The sequence below is a fragment of the Scomber scombrus genome, chromosome 17, assembly GCF_963691925.1.
Source record: "Scomber scombrus chromosome 17, fScoSco1.1, whole genome shotgun sequence".
NCBI classification, from domain to species: Eukaryota; Metazoa; Chordata; class Actinopteri; order Scombriformes; family Scombridae; genus Scomber; species Scomber scombrus.
The window spans coordinates 5,689,998-5,703,557 of record NC_084986.1 but is presented as its reverse complement, the minus strand read 5'-3'; the positions used below and the strand labels follow the sequence as shown (position 1 = coordinate 5,703,557).

The 13,560-nt window shown below is 38.2% G+C and overlaps 1 protein-coding gene across 1 annotated transcript; it reads left to right on the top strand.

The window, feature by feature from the left end:
- Positions 1-5,247: 5,247 nt before the first annotated feature.
- On the top strand, positions 5,248-8,610 carry gje1a (gap junction protein epsilon 1a). Its single transcript, XM_062437660.1, has 4 exons — positions 5,248-5,286; positions 5,968-6,150; positions 7,147-7,344; positions 8,413-8,610. Exons 1-4 carry the CDS (start codon positions 5,248-5,250, stop codon positions 8,608-8,610), a joined length of 618 nt encoding a protein of 205 aa, XP_062293644.1.
- Positions 8,611-13,560: the final 4,950 nt, after the last annotated feature.

Here is a 13,560-nt window from a genome sequence, read left to right as displayed (position 1 = left end):
TATATATATATATATATGAATCAATTAAGTAATCAACCCCACAGGTCAATTTCCACATCTGAAATCATTATAAAATCTATTTACACCCATTTACCACACAAAGGCAGTCATCAAAGCATTCACACAAGGCCTCAATCCAGAAATGAACCCAGAAACCCATTTCAACCCCACAGTTGGTATGGTTCAGTAAGATGGACTGAGCATGCTCCCTACAAGTTACTCAGGCACTATAAAAGACAAGGTTCTGGTCCTTTGTCACTGCCCAGCACCAGGAAATGGTGTGGTAAGAAAAAAACAACATAATTAGATACAAACTCACAATTTCCAAACCTCAAATGATAAAGAGATACCCAAAACAATACATGTGAGTGATTCTAGGAAACTTTATGGGAATAAATAGCACAGGAAACTTACTTGGATGTTAAATGTAGTTCAGTGTGTGCACCCACCAAACTAACAAAAGCATGCTACCTGGCTAACATGTGGTCCGTGTAATGAATGATGGTGTGGTGTATTACCTGGCCTGGTGGATGGGCTGCTGCAGGGCCTTGGCCTGGCGGATGGGCTGCTGCAGGGCCTTGGCCTGGCCTGGTGGATGGGCTGCTGCTTTATCAACTAAAACTGTAAGTAAAACGGTTCTCATATATTCTCAAATTTTTAAGTCAAAAACTTGTTTTTTTTTAGTCAAAGATCCCCTTCTCAACAAAATAATGAAATTTGGATGAAAAAAAGCTGCTTGAGCTGCTTACTGCAGTTTTTTTTGTTTTTTGTTTTTGTTTAAAAAAAAACAAAAAACGTATACATATTCATAGGATCTAACGCTAATCACATATAAAAGATTTGATAAGAGAATTAGGTGTGCAGTTTTGTGATATCCTAAAGCAAGTCAACAAGTCTATGTTAAAATCCCCACAGACATATTGACTAGCAGCTGTGCCGCTGTAGCAGCTGTGCCGCTTATATAGACTGAAGCTAGGCCTAGCCGACTCTGAGCAGCTAGGCCTAGCCGACTCTGAGCAGCTAGGCCTAGCTGACTCTGAGACAGCTCCCGACTATAAATAAACACTAGAAAAATAAACTTGTTTAAAGAAAAAACTCCTGCATTAAACTTAATTTACCATTAAATCTTATAAAACGTGCAGTATAATGATCAATAACCAATAAGTAACAACATACACCATCACTGCGATAAACAAGTAGCTCAGAGGGAACTTTGTTGTGTTCTTTATGATGTGATGTCTTCATTTTTACTTCAGATACGCCTCCCCAATAGATGCTGCAAACGCTTGAGATGCATTTTAAAGATTTTTGCACAAAACTCTGTCAGTGATTGGGGTTAACATCTGCAGGTAAGCGACAAATGAGATTTAACACACATCCAGGAGTCCACCAGAAGCATGAAAATCCACAGCAGAGTGGGATAAAATATATTCATGGGCTTATCGTCGACTAACACCTGCATGTTTACTTTGTGAGGACTAATTCAGCATATCATTAAACGTCCGGGTTTCCTACATGTCTCAAACGCTATCAGAGTACTTCCCCTAATCCTCTACAGTTCCTTCACTATCTGGGATGTACAGGTGAATAAAAGGGGAAGGCAAACCAACAAATACACAAAGAAAAATCAGTTTTGTGTTCAGGATTGTGCGGAATGATGTTGATCTTTTCCCATTTAAATCCCTATAACTTTAATTGGTTTTTTGGCGTGACATATTCCAAAAACTCTTTTTTTTCCACCAGGCAGCTTTGTCCTTTATCAACAGATTCAGTTCAAAATGAGATGAGTGTGTTTTATGGAAAACAAGAGGGGGCGGGGGGGAATGCAGGTTCAGCGATAAAGTCACACACACACAAAAAAGAAGGAACTTAGAGGAACTTTTTTTCGTGACTAAAATCTGAATTAAAAGAAACATAAAGCCAAACAGTTTGTTAGTCTGGTAAAGATAAGACAAAGCCGGCTCATACTTAAATCCTACAGCACGATGTGATTCAGGAAGTTGTTTTTTTAATCTGGTTTTAAAAACTTTTGTCCCTGCGTGAAGTTTGCGATCTACAGGTTATGATTCTGCTGCTTCAATGAGCACAAATGGGAAAAAACCCCAGTACCTTCTGTGTTGTTGACAGTCACAGATGGCCATGTAAAAGGATGGCATTACATAAGTTGAAACTTGATCAACTTGGAAGTTCTTTTACTTCAAAAAGCCACATAAAAATTCAGGAACGTTCTGATACATAACTGAGAAGTGGGAGTTGTAAGAAGTCAGTATTTTTTTGTGTGTTTTTTTTTTTTTGATCATGATTCAACCAAGAGGGCTGTTTTTCTTCTGTATGTTTTAACTGATGATAGTTTATTAATTTGAGGATCGATAGCTTGTTTCAGAGTTCATGAAACACCTGTGAGATTAAAATAAGAATGCTGAATGTGAACACAACTCTCCTTCATGGTTTATTGGGCTATGATGAATCATTTAGAGGATTTTCAGGATCAGAGTTTAGTTTTTAGAGTTGCACAGGAAAAATCAGTAATGAGAAATATCATTTTTGAAAAGCATCTTTTTAGTTATCACTTAATGAACTCAAGTTTTTCTAGTGTGTGTAATCATGTCTTCTTACAGATTCCCTGCAAAATACTGTCTTTTAAAAAAAATGTTTAACCCTCACATAATAATCATATTCAAACTCTCCACAGCATCTCTTCATAATTAGTCTCAGTATAAAATGTATGCACAACAAATTATCCATGAATACCTAATCAAGGCAAGGCATGGCAAGGAGAAACATAATTTACTATCAGACTATATGATGGTCCAATTCTACACAATAAGGGGGAACATAAGGAGTTATTAATTATTAATTAGTTTTTAATAAATATTGGTCAAACACTCAGCTGCTTTTCCCATGGGATCAAACTAGGGCCATAAAGATTGTGTACCTGTAGAAATAATTTGTGCCTGTGCAAGCATTTCTTCGACAGACAATCAAATGTCCTACCTTCCACGTGCGACATTGAAGTTAAAAGACACAACACTGAAGTTACAAGACACAAAACGAAAATCTTTTTGGCCCTGTATTTACGCCCGAGTGAACAAACCAATCAGCACCTAGCTTATTGACCTGCTAATCAACCAATGCCACCTAACATCCAATCAAGGCAACGGATTGGTATCATCACACACAAATTATTTCTACAGGTACACAACTTTTTTTAAAGATGCACACATTATTTCTACAGGTACAAAATCTTTATGGCCCCTAGTTTGATCCCATACTTTTCCATTTTTATATATTCAGGGTCGCAATTAGGAGAAGTCATGAAATCTCAGGCCAAAATAATGTTTTTAACTGCTCTCAAGTGAAAAACAAAGGATCAAATTTGACCCTGAAGAGTATGTGAGCGTAAATGTTTTCCACGGTTTTCGCCAAAACACTCCGTTATAAGCTGACCCCTGATCAGACCTGTCAGCCATGTTGTGTTTGTGACTCCACATCACCTCTTCCTGATAGCCGCAGTGCGCTTTTACGCACGGAGTTTGGTCCTCGGCTCCGGGGCGCAATGTCGATGCGAGCCAGCAGAAGTTGGCTGTCACACTTGTGCCAAGTGAAACATTTTTAGCACGGGAAACACCGGAAGCTGTATGAGCAGGCTTTCAATATAAACGCTCTTGCATGTAGCACACATTAGGTCTGATACAATGCTGCGTTCAAGGACATTTTTAATGGAATATTTCTCAATGCACATGAAGCTCAAACCCTCATCATCTTCAAGTAGACACCTGATTTAAACATATTCATGAATACCTTGTCTCTGATTATTTATTCATCAAAACAGATTTGTATTTATTATTACAAGTCTTTTTAAATCTATACATTTACATTTGTCTTCATGTGTCCACCAATGTTTTGTTTTTATTATGTAATTTTCCTCAACACTTTTTCAATCTTTTCACATTTATTTATTATTTTCAGTGAGTAAAACGTCCACCCTCCACATCTGCTGTAATACTCACATTTTAATATATTTCTTCACAGCTTAATACACCCAAAATCTAAATATTAGTTCTGTTGTGTGCTCCTACACATTACTATTATTATTTCCCACTGTATAGGCAATTATCTTTTACTATTTATGTGTTTAGGATATTAGTTTAGACTTGATTACAGTTTCTTTTGTTAAGGTATTATTTCTCTGTAGCATCCTTCCCATGTGTTGGCTATTGTTCCCAAGCGCAGCCTGTGTTTATTTTGAATGCTGTGACCGGAAAAGCGCCTAGTTAATTCGCTCTGGCTTAACTCTGGTCTCTGTCCCGCAAGGTCCCGCAACTGGCATGAGTTTAGGATCTCTGAGTGGAAAAAAGAGGGGGGAATGAACAACACGCCGCCAGGATTACGGTTGGTGTGTGGACTTCCATTTTATTTCACTTTGTCCAGTTTTGGCTTTTGGGATTTAAGTTTTGATCGGGTTTTCTTTTCTGTGTTGGCGGCTGGTCGCTCGTAGCTCGCCAAAGGGACTGTATTTGGGACAACAGCAGCTCCGTGAATGCTCTTCCAGAAGTATTTGCAGTGCAGGGTGTGTGTTGTCATCACTCTTGTTTTTGACTTTTTGGATTTTTCTGATAGTGATTTAGTCATGTGTCCACTTTAAATAAATAAAAATAAATAAATAGAAAGCTTTGAATAAGTTTTTTAAAAGTCTTTAAGTGACCATAAATAACTTATTAATCATATGTAAGTCGCCTTTTCTTTATTAAAATAACCAAATTTAACTCAGCTAAGAACTAATATGTTTCAAGATATTGCTTTAAATATACAATATATTTCTTTAAAAAAGCCATGAAGTTCAGCTGAGCTCCCATGGTTCTTTACCTAAGGTGCATTGTATTTTTGTTGCATGTTTGCCATCTCTCTCTCTCTCTGCATTGTGTGTGACAGGAGGTTGTTTTTTTGCTGACATAGTTCTATAGGGATTATAATGCAGGGACCACATGCCCTCCCAGGCCATTGTTGGCCCCTCTGTCTCTGTTGTCCTTTTTCTACTGAGTGAGTCAATTGATGGAGGGATAAAAGGCAAAAAAATATGCATTGACATGGGCTTTCAGGACAGAGAGAGAGAGAGAGGGAGGGAGAGAGGTCGGTGATTTTGTAGCCCTACTGTTGTTGGCCTTTAACTGGTGCCAGCAGCAAACCGGCCATGAGGGCCCAGAGCTGCCCTGGAATTAAAAATCGAGGGAGATCGACAGGCAAACCATGTCTTTAAACTACATCAAAAACTTCTATGAAGGATGCGTAAGTAGATGAGAAAGGCCTTTATTGTTACTTTCATGCAGGCCCACCTCGCTGACACATTTTACCTTTCAAGATTTGACAGTTACAGAGGAGGAGCGTTGAACAATTATCCCTCCCGAGGCTTAAAGTGAAAAGACATTGATCTGTTTTTTCATTCCTAGCTTTTTAATCTATCTCCTTTTACCTCCGTCTTTATGTACCCGAGTGACATATTTGTAAGATAAATGGCTCTCTTCTTTGTGAGAGTGTCATTTAGGCTTTTTTCCTTCGCAAATATGACTCAGTGTTGGTGTCAGATATGGGAAATGTCTCCTCTGAATGGGTTTTGTTTTAGCCCTCAGAGCTCAGGGCCTCAGCTGTTGCAGCTGCATTTATCTGGCTGACAAAAGGTGTTTTCTCTTTGTCTCTGACTCTCTCTCTCTCTCTCTCTCTGTATGTGTGCGTGTTTGTGTGTGTGTTACCTGTGTGTCTATGCACATTAATATGTCGCATTTCTTTGCTTTTTTGTACTCATCATGTGTGTCTGTGTGTGTACATATGAGTTTCTGTGCATGTTTCCATGCACACATTGATGTGCATGTGTGTTGCAATGTTTAATTTTTCACTGTGTGTGTGTGTGTGTGTGTGTGTGTGTGTGTGTGTGTGTGTGTGTGTGTGTGTGTGTGTGTGTGCGTATTGCAGCTCAGGCCTCCTACGGTGATAGGCCAGTTCCACACCTTGTTCTTCGGCTCGGTGCGGATGTTCTTTCTGGGCGTCCTTGGCTTCGCTGTCTATGGGAATGAGGCCCTGCACTTCAGCTGCGACCCTGATCGCAGAGAGCTCAATCTCTACTGCTACAACCAGTTCAGACCCATAACACCTCAGGTATGACTAAACTAAAAGGTACCACAAATTACATGGAGTCGTAGTCTACTGGTAGACCCATTTCGGTTCTCTAATATCAAAAAATGTATAGCACTGAGGTAAGCGAAGCTAAACTATGCTAAAACAAGATGAGCTAAACTACCTTCAGTGGTAGTATCAGCAGATATTAGATAATTTCACATAATGTACATCTGTCTCTGCACATATGTCGGCTGATAAGTAGCAAAAGAAACTGTAAGGAAATGACAAAGATATGTTTTAGGTAATTTAAAAAAATAGTGCCATCACCTAATTTGTCCACGAGAGAGCACTGACAAGTATAAAAGGCCCACAGTGGACCTACATTGGTCCCACATCTTTAGAGAAAAAATGTTTAATGATAGTGGTGCTTATTAAAAATATTGACAGATACATCTTAATTTTTTAAATAGTTAAATTTAGCTTGTACATTCCTTACATATCGTATGAGGCAGCTGGATTTGCAAGATCACAACAACATGAGCTCACGTGAAAATCCATCCTGTCAGGCTTCAAGTTACACACTTATGTCCGAACTACCAGTGGTTCAATCAAATCAGTGTCACGCATGCAGCTGCCCCTCAAGGTAACACAGAGATAAACAGATGGTTAATTCACCTGCCAAGTATTTTTTAGTGCCTGCACCTTTTCAAACAGTTTCCATGGGCGACTTTTTAGATGGTTCTGTGTAACCAACCATCTGGCATGTAAGGTTACAAAAACATTTGCAAAGTCAGAAAACAGAAAACTTTCAAAGGTGGTAATCAGCATGATGTGTTTTCCAAATTAGTAGAAAATCCAATTTAGGAGAGATGAAACATTGTAGCAATCATTAAATTCCACTGGGTTCCTGCCAGCCTCAGTTACAAAAGACCATACCATATTTTATTTCTTTGTTCTTGTTGTCTTCCATTTTATATATCCTGTAATCTCTTTCCACAGGCTTTTCTCATTTTCCACCTTGCCTCCTTTCTCCAGGTCTTCTGGGCGTTACAACTGGTAACAGTGCTCGTTCCTGGGGCGGTGTTCCACCTCTACGCAGCCTGTAAGAACATTGACCAGGAAGAGATCCTTGAACGACCCATCTACACCGTCTTCTACATCATTTCTGTTCTGCTACGCATCATTCTGGAGGTCATCGCCTTCTGGCTACAGAGTCATCTCTTTGGCTTCCAGGTCAGTCAATTTCAAATTATTTCAAGCTTGACTAACATGGTTGAGTTGGTATCTATATCATAGCTATGCAAATACATCCTTTTCAGTAAATTCCTTTCAGTTTCCTCTGGAGGGTAATCAAGCTAAACCCAGACCAGACAAAAGATGTAATTTTCCAGCTTGTCCCAGATTGCAAAGGGTTTTCTTCTGAATTCATCACACATGGAACACCCCTAAAGAAATGCAACCAGGGGACATCCTTACTAGATGCGTGAACCACATTAACTGGCTTATCTTAAATGCAATCGAACAGCAGCTCAAAAGTAGCTCCAATATTGTAAAACTAATTTCCACATCATTGCCCAATGACCCACAAAGATTTGTGTAAATCTATTCATAAAGTTTTGAGATTAAAAAAAACTACAGAACAACATTGACAACTTAGTGCAAATGTTACATTTTAAAATGACGGAATAAACATCCATCCAAACAGGTCAGCAGGGAGAGAGCTTCTGACAGCAATGAACAAGATGTTTGAAAGACTTGGTCAACTGAAGGGGTTGATTGAAGTGTGTTTTTAGTAGGGTCCAACATTGCAGCAGAAATTATTAATGCATTAATCCAGCAGCATTAATCCATTCATCGACCCTACTTGGTGTCAAAGGTTCCAGCTAGTGGAGACAAAAAATGGCCATGGTTTGATCTTTTACATGGTTGTTCTGCCAGCAGGACAGTGTACCAGTTCACAAAGGCTTTAAGCATTTCAAGATCATTCTTAGATAATGACATTATTATTTTCCTTTATTATCTGGCACAATATCCTATATTACATATTATAGTGCCTTTGGGCAAAAGGTGCCTGGAGAAGTTTGCAGAATGACTGCACAAATGAAAAACATCTGTCAAAACTGTGTCACAATTACTGTAGTATCAGCATGGCGACGATACCTGTAGAACATTTGCATTTTATTGATTGAACCTTGGCTGTTCTGGAGTTGGTGGTCCTTCTCAGTACATGCAAGGCACTCTTTGTTAGTTGGACATAATATGAAGGTATCACTGCCTCATGTTTTTCTTTCTTTCTCCTAGGTCCACCCGCTGTACATGTGTGATGCTAGTGCTTTGGAAAAGACCTTTAATGTGACCAAGTGCATGGTGCCCGAACACTTCGAAAAAACCATCTTCCTCAGTGCCATGTACACCTTTACTGTGATCACCATACTTCTCTGTGTTGCTGAGATATTTGAGATACTCTGCCGACGGCTTGGTTATCTCAACAACCAATGACACATTCTACACACACACATAAAATGACTAAGGGTGAAAATATATGACACTATTTCTGCCAGTTTTTATCGGGCTCTTGGTTAGCTGCTGCTGGACTTTCATAAAACAGGAAGCTAACGTAAGAGCAAAGCCTCACCTGTGGTCCATCGTGAGTGAGTTGCACAAAGAGATTTAAGAATGCGCAACGGTGTCAGAGCTGGCAAGTCTGAAATATTCTCTAGGTGTTTTTTGCCCTTAACTATAGAGTGATCATCCCTGATTGTATTTCAGATATCTGCGGGTCTGTACTGGCTCAGTCCAGAGGTCTTGTATGGACGTGATGGCCAGAAAATATGCACCTCTGACTCTGAACTGTTGGGGGTGAAGTAGAAAGATTTACGGTTTTCTTTTTTACCACAAGATGACTGAAAGACAGGTGTCACCTGACTTAATGGTGCTACTAAACATTGTGACCACTGTTGAATTAGAGCACAAGGAAATCCCTAGAAGGAACACCATGGGATCAGTAGCTGCACACATTTTTGACATTTGCTAAATGGCTGGGGTTGCACTAAATGCATTGAAGATCATCAGACCAACTTGATGCATCTTCTCTGAACTTTGTTCACCTATAGTGTGCCAACAATGGACCTAAGTAGCTCAGTTTCAGGAGCTTTCTAAAGTTGCAGAAAGCTTTGATCAAGTCTTCATGTCATGTGACAACATAAATGCAAATAAGATAGCTAGTTGCATAATCCTGTATAAAAGTGCAGAGAAACAGTACAGTCTAGCTTGTCTTCCAGGTGCTGATCAAACATGACAGGCAGACTATAGAGCTGGCCACAGATTTTCAATTGTGTCATTCTTGGGATGCTGTCATCCAGTAACCTTACCCATGGGCGAGTGAATTGCAGGTGCCATTGCTCCTGACACTTCCATGTGTCTGCTATTGCTTCCAGCCCGTTCTGACCTTTACCTTCATCAACATGAGCACCAAAATTTTGTTATGGTCTTTTGATGGGGTTGTCTGCCTTTTCAAATATCTGTTTCAGATCGGTGGGTCTTAAACAACCTTTAAGGTGACTTGTGAAATGACAAAAGGCTGTCTGAAACATGCCACTAATCTCATGCGCTAGAAAAACTAAAACAAATGGCTCAGTTTACCTCCATGTGATGTAAAGGCATCTTTGAACCACAATGTATCTTGACAATGATGCCATCACTAAAAATGGTTTAAATGTGGTGTTTTATTCTTTATGAGTAAACATCTCCCCAAAGAAAAAAATATATAAATGGATTTGATGTAAGAATCTTAAAAAAGCAAGGAATCAAAAACTTGCTTAGATTTTGAAATGTATAGTCTGAAAGACAATTGACTTACACAAAAATATTTAAATTTGAGTATACAAATGTGATTGAATTAAAATATTTAAAATATATAATAGTAGTACAATTTATAATGTTTTAAGTTAAACATATAGAAAAATATAGAAAAATGCCAATGAGAAGAAAAGGCTGGACACCTTTTGTACTTTAAAACAATCATGCACACAAATTGGTCGACATCCAATGATAAATTATTCGGAGGAACATCTGGGCAATGTCATTGAACAGCCACTGCTAATTTGTCCAAACATCTGAGGTGAGATGGATGAGGTCTCAGCTAGTGTTAAATATCACTGTGTAGTATAGTTTGTAATAGACATGGACAAAATTAGTATCACATTTTGAAGTTTTAAGAGTTTCAAGACCCTTTTGGTCTCATATAGAATGTAATAATCATTATTTTTACGGCTGATAAGCTAAATAAGTTCAGATGTACTTGAAACGATGGTTTTGTTTTGTCCATGTCTGATTCTCAACCATATCTACAATGGACCTCATCAAGGGTGTCCTCTACCCCCACTCTCTTTCTATTACCTTTTCCTAGCTTTTAGTATTACACATATTGCTATCTGTAATGTGTCAATGTACTTTGAAAATGATTACCTCTCATGTTTTGTAATGTTTTTTTGTTTTTTTGATCAGACATCCATCCAACTTTTGTTATGAAGTTTTCAGCAATCTGTTTATCATCTCAGGTACAAAATTGCATTACCAGACAAAAGTGGATCAAACCCTCATTTCAAATCTTTTTAAACCCTTAAATAGCTTTTCCGGCAATAAGGGACCACTCAAATTGATCCCAGTCTACAGTACCAACAGCCTGGTTAGTCTGTTAGGGTTTAAGAGAACTTGAAACAGGTATGTGACTCCTGTGGTTTGGGTTCGTCTGCGTTCTGGTATCTGTGAGTGGAGGATGGTTGTAAATTTTGCCTCTTCAAGTTCTGTCACCAAGACATAGGCCATGTTTATATTGAATAAAAAAATGTAGAAATCCACATCTGTACTGTTCAGTTCAAGTAAGAGAATAAGGCATGTTAATGGGTTTTATACAAATCTGGGGTAGTTTGGTGGAAATATAGTCCTGGATAGCCATCTCAAGTAACTCTAACTCTAATAGTTCTATCACACAGCAGCTATTGACTTTATATTGCAAAGTCCCCAGATAGGCAATCTTCCTAGAAAAATTACAAGATGAGAAAAACTTAATCTATTACATATGAGGTACTCAGTAGTGGAAACCAACTGGATAAAGAGAAGGACAGTTAGTGTTGATCTTTTTTTTTTTTAAGTATATTTTATTGGTCGGGAACATTTCTGCTAATTGGATGTCCTTTTCAACCTCCACAGGTCAGCCTGTGGTCTGAGAGTTCATTACATTAGTTATCACTCGCTTTGTTTTTCTATGTTGACTGTTTGGTCTCATGGCCTGGTCACACCAAAATTGAAAACAGCGACATTTGGAGCAAAATCAATTAATTTCAAAGTAATCACAACTATAAACTAATCCGCTCTGCACACAGTTGACCAAAATAAAACCATCTTGACAGTGCTGACCTTTGAAGAACCAGAGAGCAGGACAGACCAAAATGGAGGAAGCTATCATAGCATATTAACTTTACTGTAACTTTTATATAACCTTGCTCTGCTAGAGTACACACTGCTCCATAAAAGAGGCATGGTTTGCCGACAAAGGTCAGTTATACAAAAAACTAACTGCAAACTTATTGACAGATCTTGCTAGCTAGCTCTCTCCAGTTAGCTTGGAGAGCTGTTTTGACTGTGAAGGGCGAGCATGTTTCTGCGTAGCTAGAGTGTTAGCAGTAACTCGCCATCTTGCCCTGCAAGTAGTCATACTTCCAGTACCACCTATTTTGCAAAGATAGCTATGCAATGAACTTTGCTGTGCCACTCTGTGGTGTGACCAGGCCATTATGTTAGTATTTTTAGCATCGCTAAATAAGGGCTAACCATTTAAAATTAGACAAAATTTTGCTCAGGTTGGCAATGGTTCAGGTTTTTGTTTTTGGCTAATGATAAAAGTTTTTCTACAGGCTTAAACCTACAGGCTAGTCTTGGTAAAGAGCGTGTTTGAATGAAGCTGTGATTGATTGTCTTAGGATGATTGACTTATAGTTAGTTATTTCAAAAGCAGATCGTGTATCTTGACAAGTTTGAGTCATTGATTAGATTCTGGTGAATAACTGTTGAGATTGGACATTTTTGGGTATTATTCAAAACTTATGCCTCTGATATTTTTAATAGCACCAACAAATCCCAAACTGCAACTCAATTGTAAACTGTGTTGAGTTGTTAAATATTAACAGGGAGCTGGGGGATACAGCATGTTGGTTGTTTTTGGGGACTGTTGAGCGCAATTGACAAAATCAGTGAATCTTAAACATGTCTTGAGGCTTCCTTTGACCACTAATATCAGGGTTATTTGTGGAAATTTCCAAGGATTCATCAATGTGCTGCATCAGGGAGCACATACAAACCCTACATTGAAATACATCTTCAATGTTTATATCTTCGATTTTTAGGCTACTAATGTTGTTAAATGTAGATTTACTTAGTTGTGAAAAGGAAGCCAAGACTCATTTTTAATTTTTTATCAACTGTGGTCTGTGTCTGTACTAAACTAATTTTTGCCCTTTACGAATGTCTACAACCTCACAGCTATGTCAAAGAAAAAGAGGCACACTTTATGACCAACACATACATATAGAAAAAAAAACAAAAAAAAAACCTCTGTCTGAGTGCTATGTTTACTGTAGGTGACTGTAATTCTCCTACCTGTTTTGTCTTGAGATGATTGATTAAAAATGTCCTACAATTGTCTTTGCTTTATTTTTGATTTAGTTATTGACTTTATTTGATATGTGGTTTAGAGGGAATTCAAAAAATAGATAATCACTTTGTTGAAAAGTGACATCATCTTTTGTTTTTCATGCATTAGCTATGTAATCCTAATGATGGTGGAGATTTATTTTTCATGTAATGCCACCAACAGGTAAACGTTACCTCAAAAAGTATTTCCTGTTAGCCTCAGCCACACATGGACTGGAATGCTAATGTTAGCATGCCAAGTTAGCATGTTTACAAATGTTTAGCTTTTAGACATTACAGAATATACAGTAGGAATGTTAACATGAGTGCGATATTATTTTTAGTGATAGTATTAATGCATCAAAGTACAGCTGATGTTGACAGACACAGTGTAAGTTGAGCCAAGACAAAAACTGTGAGGTGAGTCAGAGATGTCCTAAAATGGCAGCCAAACAGTGAGCGGAAACTAAAGCTCTATAAAGCCAAGGGGAGCTGCAGTGTCACTCATGTCTATGAGCCATGACACATTAGACACTGACAGCTTATGTATTGGTATTATAGATGAAACAATTGACAATTGTTCAGTCCATTGACACCTACTTTGATCAATCATTTATTTAGGGGAAAAAAAGCAAACATTTTATATTTTCAACCTTCTAAACACGATTATTTGCTGCTTCTTTGTTATATATCATTATAGTGAGGTTTGGTTCTGGAAAGTTGTGATTTGAATTTTTACCCAATGTGTTTCATTTGATA